Source organism: Brassica napus, chromosome C8 (assembly GCF_020379485.1).
Source record: "Brassica napus cultivar Da-Ae chromosome C8, Da-Ae, whole genome shotgun sequence".
NCBI classification, from domain to species: Eukaryota; Viridiplantae; Streptophyta; class Magnoliopsida; order Brassicales; family Brassicaceae; genus Brassica; species Brassica napus.
The window spans coordinates 1,328,386-1,350,254 of NC_063451.1; the positions used below are offsets into that span (position 1 = coordinate 1,328,386).

Consider the following 21,869-nt stretch of genomic DNA (forward strand, 5'->3'; position numbering starts at 1 on the left):
TCATGCCAGTGCTACTCTATTCCTTAAAATTCCTTCTAGAGAAATTAATTTATATAGAAACAAATTCTTCTTCAATTTTTATGAGAAATCAAATGAACAAAATTCATATTTTTTATTTATTAAATTCCTTAAATGAATTTTTGCTTATTGTTTTGTACATTTTCCTATTTATCTAAGGGTCTCCAATTAGAAAGATCAATTAAAAGTCCTACAGCAGTCTGCTACAGGAAAAAAAAATGTATGTTTAACTTAAATCTTTGACCTAAAATCTAAACAACATACTCTGTTTACTTAAACCTATTATTCTTTAATGTGTATATTTTTATAGATCTTTTCTCTAAGTTATACCCTTTGTAATGTGTATATTTTTATAGATCTTTTCTTTCATATGTATAACAAAACAAGATTTTAGCATAAAAGACCAACAAAAATGTTAAAAAAATTCACTCCAAAACATGTGTTGTTGCAGAAGAAAACCTAAATAAAATAAAAACACAAAACAGCAGTACCAAGCCTAAAAACATTGTCTTATGCCACAAGTAACCATGTGAAACCCTAACCTCCTTATACCTGTGGCTGTGTAATACAAAAAAAAAAAAGTAGCAACTAGAAAACGAAACAAGAGAAGAATCTTCACTTCTGCTCAGCAGCCACCACCACACTCGGCTCTTCAGGTTTCTTACTCGGACATGTTTCCATCACAACATCGCCCACCACTATAGCAGTCCTATTAGAGTTAAGGTTTAGACCTAAATGATTCAGAGCTGGCCCGTCGTCCAGTTCAGGATCATCACGTGGCTCGCTTTCTCCTGAGCAATCGCTTGAATCGCCTTCTTGCTCTTCTTCTATTACAAGATCAGCTTCAGCGGTCTGCTCTGGAACCCTCTGCTGCAATGGAACAGCGTTACTTATCATCAGCTGTCCTGTCCTAAGCTTCTCTCTATACTCTTCCATCTCAATCAGATACCTCTCCTTGTCCTCCATCGCCTTCCCTTGGTAAACCAATCTCTCTTGCTCATTAAGCTTGTTCCAGAGCTCACCAATCATCCTGCTGATCTCTCTGTCCTTGCCAGGGTTAAGAGGCTTTAGCCTAGCGTGCTGATCTGAGAAGAAGAAGTTATAACCGTTTCTGTTGGGTTTGGGATGAGCAGGGTCGCGTCTCTTGATCTCTGACTTCTTTCTTCTCCTTCGACGCTTTGTAGTAACCCCCTGAAGGTTGACATTAGTGTTGGGAAAGCTACAATGACCCTGTTGAGGAAGAAGCTCGTAGAGAACTCCTCTAAGCTGCTTTGTTCCCATTGTCACAGTTACAAGGTAACCGTCTTCGAATTTTCCATCGATCACTCCAGTCACGTTTGGACCAGTTAAAGATCCTGAAACAGTTACAACAGCTTTTGTAAGTCACAGTTAGACCATCTATAGAAGCTAATAGAGAACAAAAATTGAGACCTCCAAAATCAATCCTTGGTTGTGGAGCTTGAAGTTCTTGTGGAGGTCTTATGGTTCCAAGTCCCACCACAGTGGATTGGTTCTGGAGAGAGTCTACAGAAGAAATGATGTTACAAAACAGAGAAGTAAACTCAAGAACATGTGTTTGTTGTAATGAGTTAAAACCTGGAGGCATCTGGCTATTAGTTCTGAAGAAATAGATCTGCTCATAGTTGTTAAGCAGGGAGAAGTAGTATTTGCGCATGACAAATGATGCGTTTGTTGCTGTTGCAGGGAAGTCAAACTTAGATGTTACTTCTTTCCATCTCCTTTCATGAATTATCTGCAAATCCATACAAGGTAAATGATCCAAGCACAAAGATCAATCAATGTAGATAACAAAGGGAAAAACAAATGAGACTTTGATTACAACATGTGAAAACTATACTGCAGTTTGAAATACATACCTTAATGATTCCACCACGAGAGGTTACCTCAATGAAAAGCTTGTGCAAGTCCAAATCTTTCCCTCCTATAATCGGAACCCTACAATCACACATGCATACATGAAGAATGGTGAAACCTGGAAGAAGCTAATAGTGTTGCAACCATATCAAAGAGCTTAAATCTCAAAATGAAGACTTTACTCTCACAAGAAAGGATAAGGGAGAAAAGAAACTTACATGAATTTAGTACTCAATTGAGAGTGTAGCCTCTCCAAGGAACCCATGAACAGTTTAGAGTCTGCAACCACAGCTTCATAGGTTGCTTCGGGTGTAATGTGAACATTGTCCATTGGCACTTGACCTTGCTTAAGACAAGAGCTTGATCCCATTCCTTACACACCAAAAAAAAACAAAAAAAAGGTATAGAACTTCAAGATCATTCCTGCTTATAAATGAAACAAAAGTTAGAGACTTTCTACATATCTAAACCCAAAAGATACACAGCAGAGGATATTTAGCCACATAGATGCAAATGAAGAAAACTTGAAAGAACATATGTATAATGTAATGATGACAACAAATATAGACATCTAAGAAAACGTATTGCACAACAACAACTTTCTCCAAAGAAGCCATTAGCTCTCTCTGTTTATATGACCAGACAACGAATAGATATTTCGATGGGATGCAACAGGGAAAACGATGATAGTATATTAAAAATAGCTCAGACGACAGAATGATGATTAAATAATAGTAGTGAAATGATTAAAAAGATCTCACCTTTGCTGACCATTTACCCTTGAATATTCATAAAAATCAAAGCTTTGGTTTGCTTTTAATCGTGAAGCAATGCATTAGAGAGAATTCAATATAATGAAGGGACGCGTAAATGAGGAGCCCAGCAAAAATATAACAGATGGGGAGGCTATAAAATAGGTCAAATTTATATATATTTACCAAAGGGTGCGAGAGAACTGAGAATGAGAAATAATGCACGATATAAAAGGAAATAAATAAAAAGAGGAAGATTTTTTTTGGGACAAGAAAGAGGAAGATTACATCGATTTAAAGGTATTTAACAATTTTCTATTTTAATTAAAATTTTACATTTTGAAGATTGACCACAAAAATAAGTTTTGAAATATTAATTTTGTATTTTATTAATAAGTTGTGGCAAATATAGTTTGATGATTTTTATTCAAACCTAATATGTCTATTTTTATATAAAATGATAATTATTTTCTAATACTTGTTCCCAACAGCTATTTTTGAGTGGTGTAGAATTATTAAACTATAAATAAGTAGACAACAAAAATATTGTGACTTCTGTTTTAAGTCAAAAAAATTAATGACTATTAATAGATTAGATATGCAAATCTACAATTTATCACTTTTTAAATAAGAGTGGTAAAAAGTATGAGAAAAATATTTCATGAGGAAAAAAAAAAATATATATATATATATATACTTTTCAATGTTTTCATATATGCATCTTTTTAGTAGGAACAATGTCATGCATATATATTTGATGATTCAAATCCGGAAGATTCAGTATCTCAACAATTTACAAAATATCATACCCGATTTTTAGTAGTTAGAAGAATAAAAATTCATATGTTGTGTGTTTTTTTAAATAACAATTACTAAGAGAAAAATAATAATTTGAAATTGATATCTAAAGAGGTGACTTGCGGCCAAAGCTTCATCCAAATGGTGAGTGTCCATGACGATGACGAGACAAGTACGACCGTTAGAGCACCATAATCCCTAGAAACCATTAAGGTCTCTTAATCAATTGTTTAGTAATAAATACTACCTCCGTTCCCGAAAGTAAGATGTTTTAGATTTTTTTCTTGTTCCATAAAGATAGATTTTCTATATTGTTAAGGTACTTTTTTATACTTTTGAGGAACATTAATTGAGAATATTTGAATTGATTAAATTTCATTGGTGGAAAGTTATTGGAAAGTGTATAATAAAGTAAAAAATAAATTAAATTATAAACATTTATTAAATTCTTAATAAGCGTGCATACTTTAGAAAATCTTAATTTCAGGAACAGAGGGAGTATGTGTTAAGAACTTTGCTTAAGAGACACTTAATTTTTTATCCTCCATTGCAAGTTTCTTAAGCATGAGTTCTTAAAAAAAAAACTTTAGAAGTTGAACTTGTGAAGGAAGAAAAATTAATGGCATGGATGAATGTCTCAGCAGCTCATTCACCTGATTCAGAGTTAAATAAAATCACCACTTCCTATTTCTATAGTTCATGTCTAAAACTCAAAAGAAATAACATAGGTCATGTCTAAAACTCAAAAGAAATAACTTTCTTACTAACAAGGTCAGTATTGATACAGCGAAGTAGAAGACACCCGATTTCTTCTACAAGCATTAGCATAGACTCATATTTTAAAAGAACAAGAAACTGATGATATGTTGTCTTTCTATTGGTTTCAATGTGCTCAACAGATAAAGCATGTAAGAAGATTGCAAATCAAAACTAGCAGCCTCATTTGGCACACATAAGTAACTTTGATTGATCTTACCTTGCCTCCTCTAGGAAACGGTTTGTTTTTTCCAGTACAGGTATGAGCCTCATACGCTGACCCGATTCTGCAGCCCCATTGATCCCTTCATCGCTCCTTTCTAAACCAATCATTCTACACCAAATCTCCTTCATCTCAAGACTCGGCGCTGGCTCCCAAGTTTGCGTCTTTACGTTGAGTGATTCAGCTTGATGTATCTCATCGTTTACATAGCCTTCGACCACAGAAAATAACAACAAACAAGAACAAGAATGAGCAAAAATTGATGACTCTAGTTTCATTCTCTACTCATTCATTTAGAATCCTGATTATATGAGTCCTTATGACACATCCTTTGACCGAACTTTTTGTTTATAAGCCACGCTCTGTTCAATTTCACAATGCATAAATCCATCAGGTCATTGTATATACTCCCCAAAAAACTAGAGCCAAGAACATGATCAGAGAATGACTTATAAACAATGAAAACAGTAAGTACTGGCACAGAGAACTAGAGAAGATATGATGGAACCTGCTAGCCCACTACAATACAGATTTTTACAGCTACTGATTTTAACCAAACGATTTAAACACCTTGCATCTGCCAAGCATCTCAATATTAATCTATTTTACACAGATACTCCTGTATGTGAGCTAATACCTTTTAGAATGCAAGCACCAAAGGTCATACCAGCACATAAGAAGAAAACTAACACTAAAATTACAAATCTTTAGACAGTGCAAGTCTCATTAACCTTAGCTACATGCTCCAAGGTGAAAGCCTCTGGTACAATTGGTCCTCTCAGCCTGATCTGAACATAACCACTACTCCCTTTCAAAGCAAAACACTGTCCAGGCTCCCCAAAACTCGGAGACAACATCTTAACCGCATTGGTATGAGCCTTCCGACCGGTTGTCGCAAACCAGCTACTCCCTTTCCCAACGAGATACGGATCCGAATGCTGCATCAGAAAGAAAGGCAGAAGCTTTCGCCTCGAGCTCTTGCTGCAACGCTTTGGATTCCTTCTCGATCTTCTTGTCGAGCAACTCAACTTGAACCTGCATCGTGCTCGTCGTGGCCTTCACGAGACCGTCTACTTCCGCGTTTCGGCTCTCCAATCCAGAAAACGCCATCTCCGTTTCGAACGAGGGAGACGTCGTCGGAGAGGAGGACGAAGAAGGAGAAAGCACTTTCCTCGCCGCCTGAATCAACCCAGCGATGATCAGAAGCGTCGTTCTCTGAATAGAGAGATACAGATGAACGCCAAACTCTCTCATGAGACGTATCTTCCACCCCTTAATTAATTAAGAAATGTTTCTTCTATTAACATTTAATTTTCTTTTTCTTTTAATACCAATTGCATTAAGAGACTCTACTGAGAGCCTTGGATAATGATGGCTGCGTTCACAAGCATATATTATGAAACATGAGAGCAAGAGCATCACTGAACTCCCTTTAGAATTCATCTTCTTAATTTTTTATTATTAAATTTTTTCTTTCTTTTTTTTGATTTTTTTTTAAAAATAAAAAAAAAATATTGACCAATCGCGGACCAACACGTGTCGTGGAGCCCATGTTACAGTGGTGAACTTTAGGAGAGAGGGTATCACACAGGAGAGGCGAGACGAACCGAGTTCATCGCTTTTAATTTTTTTAATATTTTTTTTTCTTCATAAAACGTACGCGTGATCATCTCCTTTAAACCTCTCTGATGCGCATGGCCTGACATGTAGAAGGTCATTTCGGTTGGTGTTAACCCGTGTATATTAATTACGTTAGTAGAAGGTCATTTCGGTTGGTGTTAAACCTAAAATAATATACAACTGAGAGTGAGTACGTAAGATGATGAGAACTACCACTTGTATAACGTATGTACGTACTTAAAGAAACATATCATTCAAATCAGTGCATATTCAACAACTACCCATACTAGCTAGTACTTTGTTTAATACAAATGGAAACCATAACGCAGATATACACCGCTTATCACATGTTTTTCATACAAACTTTATAGGGTTATAGTCATCTAGTTGATATATACTATACAATACTTAATACTAATATCACGAAATCATCCAGTGATATCGAAAATGTGATGGTCACCATGTTTGACCAGGAAATAACGGCTCGGCATCTAACGTTGAAGTTGTATCAACGCTACACGATTCCACACCAATATCTGCTTCCTCCGCATTGTTTTTGACAATATGAACATTTGACTGTAAATCTTTAGTTGATGAGCGAATTCTCTCTAACTCCATTGCCACTTCTCTCATGCTCGGTCGATCCTTTCCAGTAAGCATCAGACACCTCCTTGCAAGTTGTGCTGCCGCCATGACTTGCTCTAGCTTGCACTCAGCTCTGATTTGAGGGTCGATAATGTCGATGAGTCGATTCTCTTCCATTGCAAGAATGAAATAAGCTGCCAGTGTTCTGTTTCTTAGAAACCGGACAAGGGATATGGGCTTTTCTCCGGTGATGAGTTCCACTAGCACCACCCCAAAGCTATACACATCACTTTTGTCGGTGAATTGGCTAGTCTGGAAGTACTCCGGATCTACATATCCAACTGTACCTGAAACCACAGTAGTTAGGTGGGTATGATCATCAGTTACCCATCTTGAAGTGCCGAAGTCAGACACTTTAACTCGATATTTTTCGTCCAACATTATATTTGTAGATTTGACATCTCTATGAAAAATCGGAGTCGAGGCTGATGAGTGGAGGTATGAAAGAGCTCCAGCAATATCTATGACAATGCGCAAACGCATCTCCCAAGTAGTCATTGCGGACTCATCAAACTCACCATGAAGATGCTCAAAAATGTTACCATTAGAAACAAACTCATAAACTAGAAGAGGCACTTCTGTCTCAAGGCAACAGCCTATGAGTTTCACGATGTTTCTGTGGTTGATCTGCGATAGAATGACAACCTCGTTAATGAACTCTCCCACCTTGTCTTGATCTACAACGGTAGATTTTTTCACAGCTACGATTCTACCATCTACAAGCATTCCTTTATACACGGTGCCCTGGCCACCTTTTCCAAGCACTCTTGTTGAACTGAAGTTTTCAGTTGCTTTCTTTAGCTCTTTGGAGGTGAATACTTTTGTCTTCTCGATGCTGCCTTCTGTTGAAGTCAACTGTTGTTTCAACAATAAACCTCCATTACGTCTAAATAACTTATTTTTGCAAATGATCTTCCTTTGCTTTTTGATAAATTTGCATAACAAAAAGGCAACTGCGAAAACCATCATCAGCACACCAAAACCTACACATAGTCCTGCAAACCCACAAGAAATGTGAAAAGAATAGTTAATTTTTGTACCACTCAGATAATATGCAATACATGATGTATCAATATAGCAAATATATATGTGATTTTAGTTACCCATAGTAACTGGCATAGTCTTGTACTTCTTGAATACGCACTGGTAGCTTCCCGGAGTATTCACACAAGTGCCTCCTTGTGGCCTACAATTTTCGTAGTTACCCTTGTCGAGTTGGCACTCATCAATATCTAGATGGAACAATGTCACGAAATTGTAATTAGATGATTATAACCTCTTATATATGTATGTATTACTTTGATTGTTATCATTGATTATGATTTGCTACCACCCATATACGACTTGTTATAAGCTTACATGATATTTACATTACATGGAATATAAGAAACAATTACTAACCTTTACATCCACCCATGATATAGGGGTTACCTATGTAACCCTTGTGGCATGCACAACCTACACTGCTGATCTGATCGTTTGTATTATTCACGCATATGCAAGGACTAACGCTAGAGCTGGAGTGCCCCATTGTGCAACCCAAGGAATTGATAAACGAGAGATTTTTCATCTGAATGGCCCACCTTAGCTGGAGTCTAACATATTGCCTATCGTAAAACCACTTTGGATCAGTTACTTTGCCTTCACGGTACGCTAGAGGGTCTTGATTTTCGTCAGTTAAGAAGGCTACTCGACACCCTCTCTTTCTTGTTACGTTACTAGAGATTTCCTCCATGCTGATACCGACTATTTGTCCAATCTCACTAGGTGGGTCTACTTGGCAGCATTTGTTACCACGGCAGCTTGTATGATCACCTATCTTTCTTGGCTCACAAGTCGAGATGCACCCCACCACTGTGGGGTCAAGATGTGTCAAGGTGGCCTTGTAGTTGCAGCCGATAGCTTGGAAGATGTTGGAACGGCTAATAGTAAATGGGGATCCAGTAATATTCAAAGGCTCATCAAACTTTGTTTCATCGCTGCTGTTGGAACATCCCATGGACGTTATGTTGGTTTTGATGCGAAGTGACCCGTATGATTTGGCATCGTCGAAATTATTTGGATCCGGTAGAGAGATTTTGACAACTTCTTTGTTAATCTTCGGTAGATAGGGGACAAGGTCTCCGGAAGTGGAATTGTTGCATTGAATTGCAAACCATTCGTTGAGATAGCAATCGCTTCCGATCCCGAAAGGATACGGTATTGAGATGCTTCCACAGTGGCTCGGACAAGATGATCTTGAAGCGGTGAGATTTGCTGAAGCAAGAATCAAGACAAGTAGTAGTGAGAGATGAGTCATGAGTAGTGGTGCACAGTTCATATTTGTTTTTTTAATATGTTTTCTTCATATCTAAATTCAGCATATACTATATATATAGTGTATATATAATAGTGAGAGCTTGTCACAATTGAATATTCTTACCTCCAATAATGTGTGCGTAAAAGAAAGTTTGAGAAGTCCAATCTCGTGTCCAACGACTGCTATTACAACCACTTCCTAGCAAGTGTAAGCAGTAATATTAATTTATTACTATCTTGTGGTGGGCAAAGTGTCTTACTTAAAAATGATTTTAAATTCGATGAACTGACTCTCATTCCAATCATAATTTATCATCATCTCTTATAATTTTCGTGAATAATTTTGTTTTTAGTTTGGTTTATATTTCCAGTAGTTTTAATGTTTTATACCAATTTCTTTGAAAAAGGAAATACGAATACAAAGGCAGAGTTAGTGTGTTCTCATGCAAATCATATAAATTTCGATTGGTTGGTTCTTTAGAGCATCAGGATCTAGTTGAACTAATGTGCTGAGTTAGTAGAAAAACGAAGAAGAAAACGTAGATTAATAAACATTAAGATGTAGGTGCAAGTGAGGTAGTCATGATATACAATCAATCTATCTCATTGATCAAGCTCTTCTTCTTAATTAGTCCCAAAGTTGAAGACCTTCTTTTTTGAATTTTACAATTCTTTAACCAATCAGCATTCCCTTGTCAACCAAAGTTTACCGTAGTTAGTAAATTTCTACAGTTATTTAACCAATCAAAATTCTAAAATTTCTACAAGTTGAGAAATATGAATGAAAATCAGTTATAAAAAAAAGTTTACATTAGGTTTTTAGTAAACTATTTGTTTAGTGAGCCGGTAAAACAAAATAAAATAGTTAGATATGGTTCGAATCTGGTTCTCGGATTTTAAGGAGTTTTAAAACAGAACCGGATCTAAACCCTAAACCTCTGTGAAGCCTGAACCGGTTAGTTCATTCAGTCGAAATGTCGTGGAAACTGGAGCTGAGATAGGAGGAAAGCGAGACCCGAGAGAGAAGGAAATTTCATGGCTCCCCTTCGATTTTTTCTCTTCTCCGAAGCTTTCAAAATGTTCGGAGACTACAAAGGAAAGAACCTCTAATTTTTGTTTCTCTTTTTGTAACAATTCATATTAATTAAGTTCAACCAAGATTTCCTCTCTGTAAAAAAAAAAAGTTGTAAAGCCATACCTCGTATGTTTTGTCTTTTAATTTGAAATAGATTTCGATCCGCGCAACGGCACAGATTTTTTTTCATTTATTTTTATATAAATATTTTGTTTTCATTTCTAAAATAATATTTATTATAATATATATGTGTCTATCAATTTTTAAAACATAATAAGTTTCCTGTATATTTTTTTCATTGAATAGATTGTTTCAAACTTTCACATGTATTTGTATCTTTTTCTACATATATATTTTTGGATTATTATTTCATTATTAAAATCGTAACTATATATATAAAGATTAGTAAAATATTGTTTTATTGTCATATTCAAAGATATTGTAACATTTCACAAATTTAGAAAGTTTTTAAAAAATTAAACTTTTAGCTTCATAGATTTATATTATCGAGTAAATAATTAAACATTTAGTTTTTGTTTAATTTTTAAAATAAACTATATAGTTTAAAATTTGTTTTCATTGGTTTAAGGTAGTAAAGATTAATCATTGTTAGATAATATGATTTTTGTTATTTAAAAAAAAAATCTTTATAATTTTAAAAGTTAACATCGACAAATATTTAAATATTTAGCATATAGAGATATAGTATTACAACATTAAATTATATATATTTAATTTATATTATCTATAAATCCAATGAATCATCTATTGTTTAAATCCAATTATTGATAGCCCAATAAAAATTTCTGGTAAGCCCAAAATTTAAATGATAAAATTAGATATTAAATGTTACGTGATTTCTGGGAATAGGTCCATTAGGTCAATTTTTTAAAAACTCACACGTGAATCAAGATTGTGACTTTTATTTTAATATATAAGATGCTCGTTTTCAAAAACAAATAAAAAATAACGACAACCCTATTTTTGTGAATAAGATGATGAGAAATACGACTTGTATTTTTTACCTGTCACTCTGCTTGTTATATGAGTCGTATGCGCTTTGAAAACATAATAAATATCATTCAACTTGGTGCAGATTTAAGAAAAAAACATAATAGTACTTCTTACTTTGATACAAGTGCATACACATGCATACACTTGCTTATTTCATGTTCTTGATACACTAGCGAGAAATTTATAGAGTTATCATTGTATAGTTGATATAGAAGACTTACTAACGAAATCATCTGGTGCTATCGACACGTGGTGATCACCATGTTTGACGAGGAAATAACGGCTCAGCATCTAACCACGAAGTTGTATCATTGTTGTACTGAAACCCTGAAGGTGCACTAAGGCCCACGTTGTTGCTGTAGGATCGCGAAAATCCAAATTGAAAATTACGAAACAAAAAGCATATAAACGATAATATAAAGACTTACAACGTTTAAGAAATCGTAAGGAAATAGACGAATTCACGGAGTCGAGATTTGATCTCTTTTCTTAACTCAATAAATCGCCCGTAATGTGTGACGGTTTTATGCGATTTTTGAATCCCAGGATACAACCGTGATGAGACCGTTTCGCAACAGCAGAATCTACGAACTAACTACTACGATATACTCTCGAGACACTTACTTTAAAGAATAAAATCTAAAGAGTATTTTTTTCTTTTCTAGTGAGAGAAAGTGGTAGTTAGAGAGATGATTGAGTGAGTTGTGAGATGTAAGATTATGGAGAGATCATGGTGGTATTTATAGAGAATTAAACTTGGTCACCAAGTTAGCTTAACTTGGTCACCAAGTTGGCTAAACTTGGCCACCAAGTTGGCTAACTTGGCCACCAAGTTGGCTAACTTGGTCACCAAGTTGGCTAACTTGGTCACCAAGTTGGCTCTTTTTTTTTTTTTTAAGTTATTGAAATCTTAACCCATTAAATTTACTCAGCTTATTGAGCTTGCAAAATGAGTCAAATAATCCCCATAATCATTCACATAAAATCAATCTTTTACTCAGCCCATTAGGATTGCAAAAGATTTTCTATTCACATAACCAATTTATTACACAGCCCATTGGGCTTATAATAAAATTGGTCCAACAATCCCCCACACGAATAGAAATTACTCTAAACACTAAACTAGATAGACTATGACCGACTCTACAACTAGACCTAACAGTAGACTAGACAGACGGACTTTTCGAGAGTATAAGCGAAAAAACTAACTGTATATGATGTAGTAGCGTTTTCCAGCTTTGAACTACTCATTGTTAATATCTGTCGGATTTACTTTTCAGGTGGTGAACATGATGTCTTGAACCCCCCGAAAGTTTATGTAAACCGAGTCAACAGATATAACACAGCTGCGTTTTCTCGTAGAGTTAATTTCTCTATTGTGTTCATTTTGGTCGTGAACTTGCCTGGTTAGTCATGAGTGAACTTGGAGAGTATAGCCTGAACTTCATTCTCCTAGAAACGGCCCTATTTCACACTCACTAAGTGATTGCCATGTGCACCTACCATATACACAATAAAGTACCCTGTAATACTTTATATACATGTATATGAAGGTCATGGTCTTATCTCATTAAAAGCCAATGCTTAACCTTAAATTTACAGGAGCACTATTATCATCTTGGAATATGGGTAGGTTTCAGTGCTTTTATCGGATTTTGTTTGATTTAGTTGTCCATTTGAACCAACTTCTTGGGATCTCCAGTCACGTTGGTAGGGTTTCCATCAAACATCCTTTAGTAATAGGCAATAATCCCATCCCCTTCAATGATTTTAATACTTAATCTCATGTTAAACCTTTGGTAAATAATCCATAAGGTTGTCAGCTGACGTTTTAAGATCACAGTTTCTAATGGTTTTACGTTGTCTTATGTGATGCGACTTACCATTATAGAGAGTATCCAGCTCCTGAGCTATAGCTGATTGACTAAGCGTAGCTGGAGTGGTTTCTCCTACATTGGAATACCTTCCAAAATTATAAAGCCATTCTGCTTCTTCAACTTTTTGACTAAAGCAATGAACTCAGATTACTTTGGAATCTGGCCAATAATGTTTATTTGAGAGATTTCCAAGATATCACTGCATCTCCAAGTGTAAAGACATATCCACTCATGGATTTTGAGTTCTTAGATTCAGATATACAGTTTGCATCACTTTATCCTTCTAAGACTCTTGGTTCTTTACTATAGAGCAGTCTATAACTTATGGTGTATCACAAATAATTTAATACCCTTGTTATGGCTTTCTAGTGTATATGACTTGGATTACTTGTGTAGCGACTTAATACTTTGATCGCATGCGCTAAATCAGGTACTATACAATTGGATAAGTACATTAGACTTCCAATGACCCTTTCATACTCCACTTACGACATTGACTCATCTGCGTTTTTAATTAAGTGTAGTTGAGTGTCTAGTGGAGATTTTTGCAATTCTACCTGAGTAGTTTTTAAACTTCTCAAGTATTTTATTTTTTCAGCATAATGATCCTGAGATAAAATTATCTCGTCAGGAGTCTTTGTGATTTTAATGCTGAGAATAACATTCCCAAGACCCATGTCTTTCATGTTAAACTGACTATGAAGCATGTTCTTGACTTGTTAGATGATATCTCTAGTACTGCCGATGATGAGCATGTCATCAACGTACAAACACAACATAATATACCCACGAGGAGTACATTTGAAGTATATGCATTATCACATTCATTGATGCTTAACTCATTTGACATTATAACATTTTCAACCTTTCATGTCATTGTTTCCAAGCTTTCGCGAGCTTATACAATAACTTCACCCAAATCGATAGACTTTGTGTTCTTAACTCTAGATCTCAAATCCTTCAGGTTGTTTCATGTATATCTCATTTTCTAAATCTTCTTTTACAAATGCAGATTTAACATCCATTTGATGGATTTCCAAGTCTCTTAAGGCTGCAATTGCAATCAGAAGTATGATTGAAATTATTCTCGTCACTGGAGAATAAGTGTCGAAGAAATCTAAACTTTTTTTTTTCCTCGTCACCACAAGTTCGGCCTTGCACTTATGAATTGAGCAATCAAGTTTCAACTTGGTTTTAGGTAGTCATCTACACCCTAGTGCTTTGAACCCTTGAGATAACTCTGTTATTTCGTAGGTATGGTTCTACATTATAGAATCCATTTTACTATTGACTGCTTCTTTCAAAGAAGGTGCGTCAGGTGTAGACATGGCTTCAGTGAAAGATTTTTGGCTCATTCTCAGTGAGAATTACCATTAAAAAATCTTCACCATACGAATTTTTCTGACAAGCTCTTTTGCTTCATCTAGGTTCATCTTTCATTTCTATGCCTCGATTATTGAAGTGTCAGAAGTACTTGCCTCATAACAAGAGGTCATCACATCTCTTTCTTTACGAGTGCGTTTTTGGATATTGTTTATCCTTACATGGAAATATCTGTTCAAAGAACGATGCATTCCTTGACTCCATGATCGTATTAAAATGGATGTCCGGTATATCTGATTTATAAACTAGAAACCTATAAGCACTGTTGTTGTGTGCATAACCGATGAATATACAATCCACGGTTTTCGGTCCAATTAGAACCTTTTTAGGAGGTACTGCTATGACTTTTGCTAAGCACCTCCACATTTTTAGGAGTTAGTGCAACTACTTTTGCCAAGCACCCCCACACTTTGAGGCATTTGTATGAATATACATTACCTATTCAAAGTACATGGCCTTTTGCCAATGTTTGAATGTGGTAAGCAATGCTCCCCCCACACTTCCTGAGTTAATTCAGGATCATGCTTGCATTCATCCTTTAAGAGTTTAGAACTTTTGTTCCGCAACTTCATTATGTTATGGAACATTGACCCAAAACTACACTTCGTTTTTTAGTTTTTATCAAATTGGTTTGAGATTTCACACTATCTCTATATAAACCAATATTGCTACAACATTCGTCAGCCTTGCTACGATGTGTGTCAGCTTTTTGAACATTAGGCTTTCTTAGTTCTTTTGCTCAATCACTTTCGTTTTATGTTCACAATTGTGAATATCATATGTTTTGTGATTTGCATATTTGACTTACTTGAAAGTCAATTTTTTTTTTTGCACCACAAGTTCGGCCTTAAGAGACTTGGAAATCCATCAAATGGATGTTAAATCTGCATTTCTAAAAGAAGATTTAGAAAATGAGATATACATGAAATAACCTGAAGGATTTGAGATCTAGAGTTAAGAACACAAAGTCTATCGACTTGGGTGAAGTTATTGTATAAGCTCGCGAAAGCTTGGAAACAATGACATGAAAGGTTGAAAATGTTATAATGTCAAATGAGTTAAGCATCAATGAATGTGATAATGCATATACTTCAAATGTACTCCTCGTGGGTATATTATGTTGTGTTTGTACGTTGATGACATGCTCATCATCAGCAGTACTAGAGATATCATCCAACAAGTCAAGAACATGCTTCATAGTCAGTTTAACATGAAAGACATGGGTCTTGGGAATGTTATTCTCAGCATTAAAATCACGAAGACTCCTGACGAGATAATTTTATCTCAGGATCATTATGCTGAAAAAATAAAATACTTGAGAAGTTTAAAAACTACTCAAGTAGAATTGCAAAAATCTCCACTAGACACTCAACTACACTTAATTAAAAACGCAGATGAGTCAATGTCGTAAGTGGAGTATGAAAGGGTCATTGGAAGTCTAATGTACTTATCCAATTGTATAGTACCCGATTTAACGCATGCGATCAACGTATTAAGTCGCTACACAAGTAATTCAAGTCATATACACTAGAAAGCCATAACAAGGGTATTAAATTATTTGTGATACACCATAAGTTATAGGCTGCTCTATAGTAAAGAACCAAGAGTCTTAGAAGGATAAAGTGATGCAAACTGTATATCCGAATCTAAGAACTCAAAATCCATGAGTGGATATGTCTTTACACTTGGAGGTGCAGTGATATCTTGGAAATCTCCCAAATAAACATTATTGGCCAGATTCCAAAGTAATCTGAGTTCATTGCTTTAGTCAAAAAGTTGAAGAAGCAGAATGGCTTTATAATTTTGGAAGGTATTCCAATGTTGGAGAAACCACTCCAGCTACGCTTAGTCAATCAGCTATAGCTCAGGAGCTGGATACTCTCTATAATGGTAAGTCGCATCACATAAGACAACGTAAAACCATTAGAAACTGTGATCTCAAAACGTCAGCTGACAACCTTATGGATTATGTACCAAAGGTTTAACATGAGATTAAGTATTAAAATCATTGAAGGGGATGGGATTATTGCCTATTACTAAAGGATGTTTGATAAAAACCCTACCAACATGACTGGAGATCCCAAGAAGTTGGTTCAAAGGGACAACTAAATCAAACAAAATCCGATAAAAGCACTGAAACCTACCCATATTCCAAGATGATAAAAGTGCTCCTGTAAATTTAAGGTTACGCATTGGCTTTTAATGAGATAAGACCATGACCTTCATATACATGTATATAAAGTATTACAGGGTGCTTTATTGTGTATATGGTAGGTGCACATGGCAATCACCTAGTGAGTGTGAAATGAGGCCGTTTCTAGGAGAATGAAGTTCAGGCTATACTCTCCAAGTTCACTCATGACTAACCATGCAAGTTCACGGCCAAAATGAACACAATAGAGAACTTAACTCTACGAGAAAACGCAGCTGTGTTATATCTGTTGACTCGGTTTACATAAACTTTTGGGGGGTTCAAGACATCATGTTCACCACCTGAAAAGTAAATCCGACAGATATTAACAATGAGTAGTTTAAAGCTGGAAAACGCTACTACATCATATACAGTTAGTTTTTTGCTTATACTCTCGAAAAGTCCGTCTGTCTAGTCTAGTGTTAGGTCTAGTTGTAGAGTCGGTTATAGTCTATCTAGTTTAGTGTTTAGAGTAATTTCTATTTATGTGGGGGATTGTTGGACCAATTTTATTATAAGCCCAATGGGTTGTGTAATAAATTGGTTGTGTGAATAGAAAATCATTTACAAGCCTAATGGGCTGAGTAAAAGATTGATTTTATGTGAATGATTATGGGGATTATTTGACTCATTTTGCAAGCTCAATGGGCTGAGTAAATTTAATGGGTTAAGGTTTCAATAACTTAAAAAAAAAGGAGCCAACTTGGTGGCCAAGTTTAGCCAACTTGGTGGCCAAGTTTAGCCAACTTGGTTTCCAAGTTTAGCTAACTTGGTGACCAAGTTTAATTCTCTATAAATACCACCATGATCTCTCCATAATCTTACATCTCAAAACTCACACAATCATCATCTTTCTAACTACCAATTTCTCTCACTAGAAAAGAAAAAAAATACTCTTTAGATTTTATTCTTTAAAGTAAGTGTCTCGAGAGTATATCATAGTAGTTAGTTCGTAGATTCTGTTTCGGGTGTTGCGAAACGGTCTCATCACGGTTGTATCCTGGGATTCAAAAATTGCATAAAACCGTCACACATTACGGGCGATTATTGAGTTAAGGAAAGAGATCAAATCTTGACTCCGTGAATTCGTCTATTTCCTTACGATTTCTTAAACGTTGTAAGTCTTTATATTATCGTTTATATGCTTTTTGTTTCGTAATTTTCAATCAGGATTTTCGCGGTCCTACAATCCGTGAATTCGTCTATTTTCTTACGATTTCTTAAACGTTGTAAGTCTTTATATTATCGTTTATATGCTTTTTGTTTCGTAATTTTTAATCAGGATTTTCGTGATCCTACAATCTTAACTCAATAAATCGCCCGTAATGTGTGACGGTTTTATGCGATTTTTGAATCCCATGATACAATCGTGATGAGACCGTTTCGCAACACCCGAAACAGAATCAACGAACTAACTACTACGATATACTCTCGAGACACTTACTTTAAAGAATAAAATCTAAAGAGTATATTTTTCTTTTCTAGTGAGAGAAAGTTGTAGTTAGAGAGATGATTGTGTGAGTTGTGAGAAGTAAGATTATGGAGAGATCATGGTGGTATTTATAGAGAATTAAACTTGGTCACCAAGTTAGCTAAACTTGGAAACCAAGTTGGCTAAACTTGGCCACCAAGTTGGCTTAACTTGGCCACCAAGGTGGCTAAACTTGGCCACCAAATTGGCTAAACTTGGCCACCAAGTTGGCTAACTTGGTCACCAAGTTGGCTCCTTTTTTTTTTTTTTAAGTTATTGAAACTTTAACCCATTAAATTTACTCAGCCCATTGAGCTTGCAAAATGAGTCCAATAATCCCCATAATCATTCACATAAAATCAATCTTTTACTCAGCCCATTAGGCTTGCAAAGGATTTTCTATTCACACAACCAATTTATCACACAACCCATTGGGCTTATAATAAAATTGGTCCAACAGTTGCACCCTTCCACACCAATATTAATCTCCGCAGCTACTTCCTCTGCATTGATTCCTTCAACATGAACATGTGAATGTGAATCTCCATTTGGTGAACGAATCCTCTCCAATTCTATTGATACTTCTCTCATGCTTGGTCGACTCCTTCCGTTAAGATTCAGACACCTCCTTGCAAGTTGTGCTGCTGCCATGACTTGCTCCTGATTGCAGTCATCTCTGATCTGAGGGTCAATAATGTCGACAACTCAATTCTCTTCCATTGCAAAAATGAAATAAGTTGCCAGTGTTCTGCTTTGTTGAAACCGCATTAACAAAATGGGCTTCTCTCTAGTGATGAGTTCCACGAGCACAACCCCGAAGTTATAGACATCACTTTTGTCGGTGAATTGGCTAGACTGGAAATATTGCGGATCCACATATCCAGCTGTACCTGAAACTACCGTAGTTAGATGTGTATGATCAACCGTTACCGACCTTGAAGTGCCGAAATCAGCCACTTTAACTCGATATTTTTCGTCCAACATTATGTTTGTAGATTTGTTATCTCTATGAAAAATTGGAGATGCGGCTGCTGAGTGGAGATATGAAAGAGCTCCAGCAATATCTATGACGATGCGCAAACGCATTTCTCAAGTAGTCATCGTGGACTCGTCAATCTCACAGTGAAGATGCTCAAAAAGGTTACCATTAGAAATAAACTCATAAACTAGAAGAGGCACTTCTGTCTCAAGGCAACAGCCTATGAGTTTCACGATGTTTCTGTGGTTGATCTGCGATAGAATGACAACTTCGTTAATGAACTCTTCAAGCTTGTCTTCATCCACAACCGTAGACTTTTTCACAGCTACGATTCTACCATCTACGAGCATTCCCTTATATACGGTACCTTGGCCACCTTGTTGAAGCACTCTAGTTGAATGAAGTTTTCAGTAGCTTTCTCTAACTCTTTCGAGGTGAATACTTTTGTCTTCTCTATGTTGCCTTCAGTTGCAGTCAACTGTTGTTTCAATAGCAAACCTCCATTACGTTTGAATAACTTCTTTTTTGCGGTTGATCTTCCTTTGCTTTTTAATAAATTTGTATAACCACAAAGTTACACCGGAAAACATCAGCACACCAAAACCTACACATAGTCCTGCAAACCCACAAGAAATTTTGAAAAGCGTACTTAATTTGTGTACCACTCAGATACAACAAATAATATACAATAGATGATGTATCAATTTGGATATAAACTGGGTAATGACTTTACATATAGTAATTGGCACAGTCTTGTTCTTCTTGACTACGCACTGGAAGTCTCCTGGAGTATTCACACAAGTGCCTCCTTGTCGCCTACAATACTTGTTATTCGAGTCGAGTTGGCACTCATCGATATCTAGATGAACAACGTCATGAAAGTGTAATTAAATCGATGATGAAGTCTCTTTTATATATATAGGTATTACTTTGATTGTATTCATCCATTATGATTTGCTACCACCTATATAGGACTTGTTAGGCTTACATGATATTTACATTACATAAAGGGAAAAGAAGAAATAATTACTAACCTTTACATCCACCATAATATATGGGTTACCTGTGTAACCATCATTACATGCGCATTCTACATTGCTGCTCCCATCATCTGTATTCGAGCATCCGCAAGGATTAATGCCATCGATATACTGAAGCATTTCATAATGTGCGCATCTCAAGGAGTTGACAAAGGAGAGATTCGTCATGGGAATGGCCCACCGTAGTTGGAGTATAACATATTGCCTATCATAAAACCATTGCAGATCAGTAAATTTGGCCACCGGGTATGCTGGTCGATCTCGATTTTCGTTTGTTAAGAAAGCCACTTGACACCCTCTCTCTCTTGTTTTGTTACTCGAAAATTCCTCCATACTGATACCGACTATCTGTCCAATCCCACTAGGTGGGTCTGCTTGGCAGCATTTGTTACCACGGCAGCTGATATCATGATTCATCTTTTTTGGATCACAAGTCGAGATGCATCCCACCAATCTGGGCTCAAGATGTGTCAAGGTGGCCTTGTAGTTGCAGCCAATAGCGTGGAAGGTGTTGGAACGGCCACTGGTAAACGGCGTGCCAATAAAATTCAAAGGATCACCGAACTTTAGTTGATCGCTGCTGTTGGAACATCCCATGGAAGTTATGTTGGTTTTGATGCGAAGTGACCCATATATACTCCTTTCGCCTGAATATTCTGGATCCGGTAGAAAGATTTGACAACTTCTTTGTTAATCTTTGGTAGATATGGGACAAGCTCTCCGGAAGTGAAATTGTTGCATTGAATTGCAAACCATTCGTTGAGGTAGCAACCCTTTCCGATCCCGAAAGGATACGGTATTGAGATGTTTCCACAGTGGCTCGGACAAGAAGATGTGGAAGCAGTGAGATCTGCTGAAACAAGAATCAAGACAAGTAGTAGTGAGAGATGAGACCAGAGTAGTAGTGCACACTTCATATTTATTTGTTTTTTTTATTTTCTGTCTTCAAAGTTTTCTCTTGTTACCCAACGTTCACGGTACCTTTTAGGGTATATCGTCAATTGACTTGGGCTTAATTGTGAAAAGTCTTTTGAAGATATAAAGTAATCAGTAAGGCCATCTGCATCGGGCGTGCCTTGGGCCGTCCCTTCTTCTTTTTGGGTCGAAAATAATTCAAAATGAAATTAAAATGGGTGGGATGGGCCGTAAGTAAGGGACAATCGGGCTCGTCCCGAAGGAGATGTGGCATCACGTTATTGGACGATGAAAACGAAGAAGGGACGGTGGTTTCGGCTCATTCGCATTCGGGAAATTGAAATCAAAAATCGAAAAAGGAGAGCTCGATGGCGACGAACTGAAGCATTGAATCGAAGATCGATCCTTTCCAAACGAAAGCGACGACCTGATCTCCTCACTCCACCTGCGTCTTCTCTCTTCCACTGGAGTCTCCGTCGGCGTGTCTTTGCAAATCGAAAGGTCGCAGCTTCCAATCGAGAGGTCGCAGCTTCGAAATCTCAATCCACTTCCGTTCGATTCCGGTCTTGTACGCAAGCTTATGGTGTTGGAGCTGATGCAGTGGACGAATATGTCTGAATTCGTCAATTGGCTTATGGTGTTGGAGCTGATGCAGTGGACGAATATGTCCGAATGGGGTGAAACAACTGCTCGACGATGTTTGCACAATTTTCCGCCGGAATAATCCGCTTGTTTTGCGATGAATACCTAAGACGTCCCACACCGGAAGATCTGCAGAGACTACTATACTTTGGGGAGCAACGTGGGTTCCCAGGGATGATTGAAAGCATCGACTGTATGCATTGAGAGTGTTAGAATTGCCCCACTGCTTGGAAAGGAATGTATTCACGAGGAACCGGAAAACCAACGATTGTCTTAGAGGCGGTGGCATCATATGAA

General features: G+C 36.5%; 2 protein-coding genes and 2 pseudogenes across 5 annotated transcripts; all 4 read right to left on the reverse strand.

Moving 5' to 3' along the window:
- Window positions 1–414: 414 nt before the first annotated feature.
- On the reverse strand, window positions 415–4,619 carry LOC106430195 (high mobility group B protein 15). Of its 2 annotated transcripts, none has more exons than XM_013870966.3 (6): window positions 4,420–4,619; window positions 2,112–2,265; window positions 1,896–1,974; window positions 1,615–1,771; window positions 1,450–1,542; window positions 415–1,373 (listed from the first exon to the last, which is right to left on the reverse strand). In XM_013870966.3, the coding sequence occupies exons 2-6, from the start codon at window positions 2,261–2,263 to the stop codon at window positions 634–636; spliced, it is 1,221 nt and encodes a 406-aa protein (XP_013726420.1). In that variant the 5' UTR covers window positions 2,264–2,265; window positions 4,420–4,619; the 3' UTR covers window positions 415–633. The 2 variants fall into 2 exon arrangements, with proteins under 2 accessions (XP_013726420.1, XP_013726419.1); XM_013870965.3 differs by lacking the exon at window positions 4,420–4,619 and adding an exon at window positions 2,655–4,241.
- Window positions 4,420–12,814, reverse strand: LOC111198545 (wall-associated receptor kinase-like 9). 3 transcript variants are annotated; one of them, XM_048766036.1, is made up of 7 exons: window positions 11,506–12,811; window positions 11,296–11,430; window positions 9,110–9,184; window positions 8,089–8,943; window positions 7,791–7,919; window positions 5,154–7,682; window positions 4,420–4,633 (listed from the first exon to the last, which is right to left on the reverse strand). In XM_048766036.1, the coding sequence occupies exons 2-6, from the start codon at window positions 11,363–11,365 to the stop codon at window positions 6,499–6,501; spliced, it is 2,313 nt and encodes a 770-aa protein (XP_048621993.1). In that variant the 5' UTR covers window positions 11,366–11,430; window positions 11,506–12,811; the 3' UTR covers window positions 4,420–4,633; window positions 5,154–6,498. The 3 variants fall into 3 exon arrangements, with proteins under 3 accessions (XP_048621993.1, XP_022566781.1, XP_048621994.1); XM_022711060.2 differs by having other exon boundaries at window positions 11,503–12,810; XM_048766037.1 differs by lacking the exon at window positions 9,110–9,184 and having other exon boundaries at window positions 11,503–12,814.
- A 4,530-nt stretch (window positions 12,815–17,344) lies between these two features.
- LOC125591582 lies at window positions 17,345–19,381 on the reverse strand (annotated as a pseudogene).
- On the reverse strand, window positions 19,360–20,934 carry LOC111212956 (annotated as a pseudogene).
- Between the last annotated feature and the right edge of the window lie 935 nt (window positions 20,935–21,869).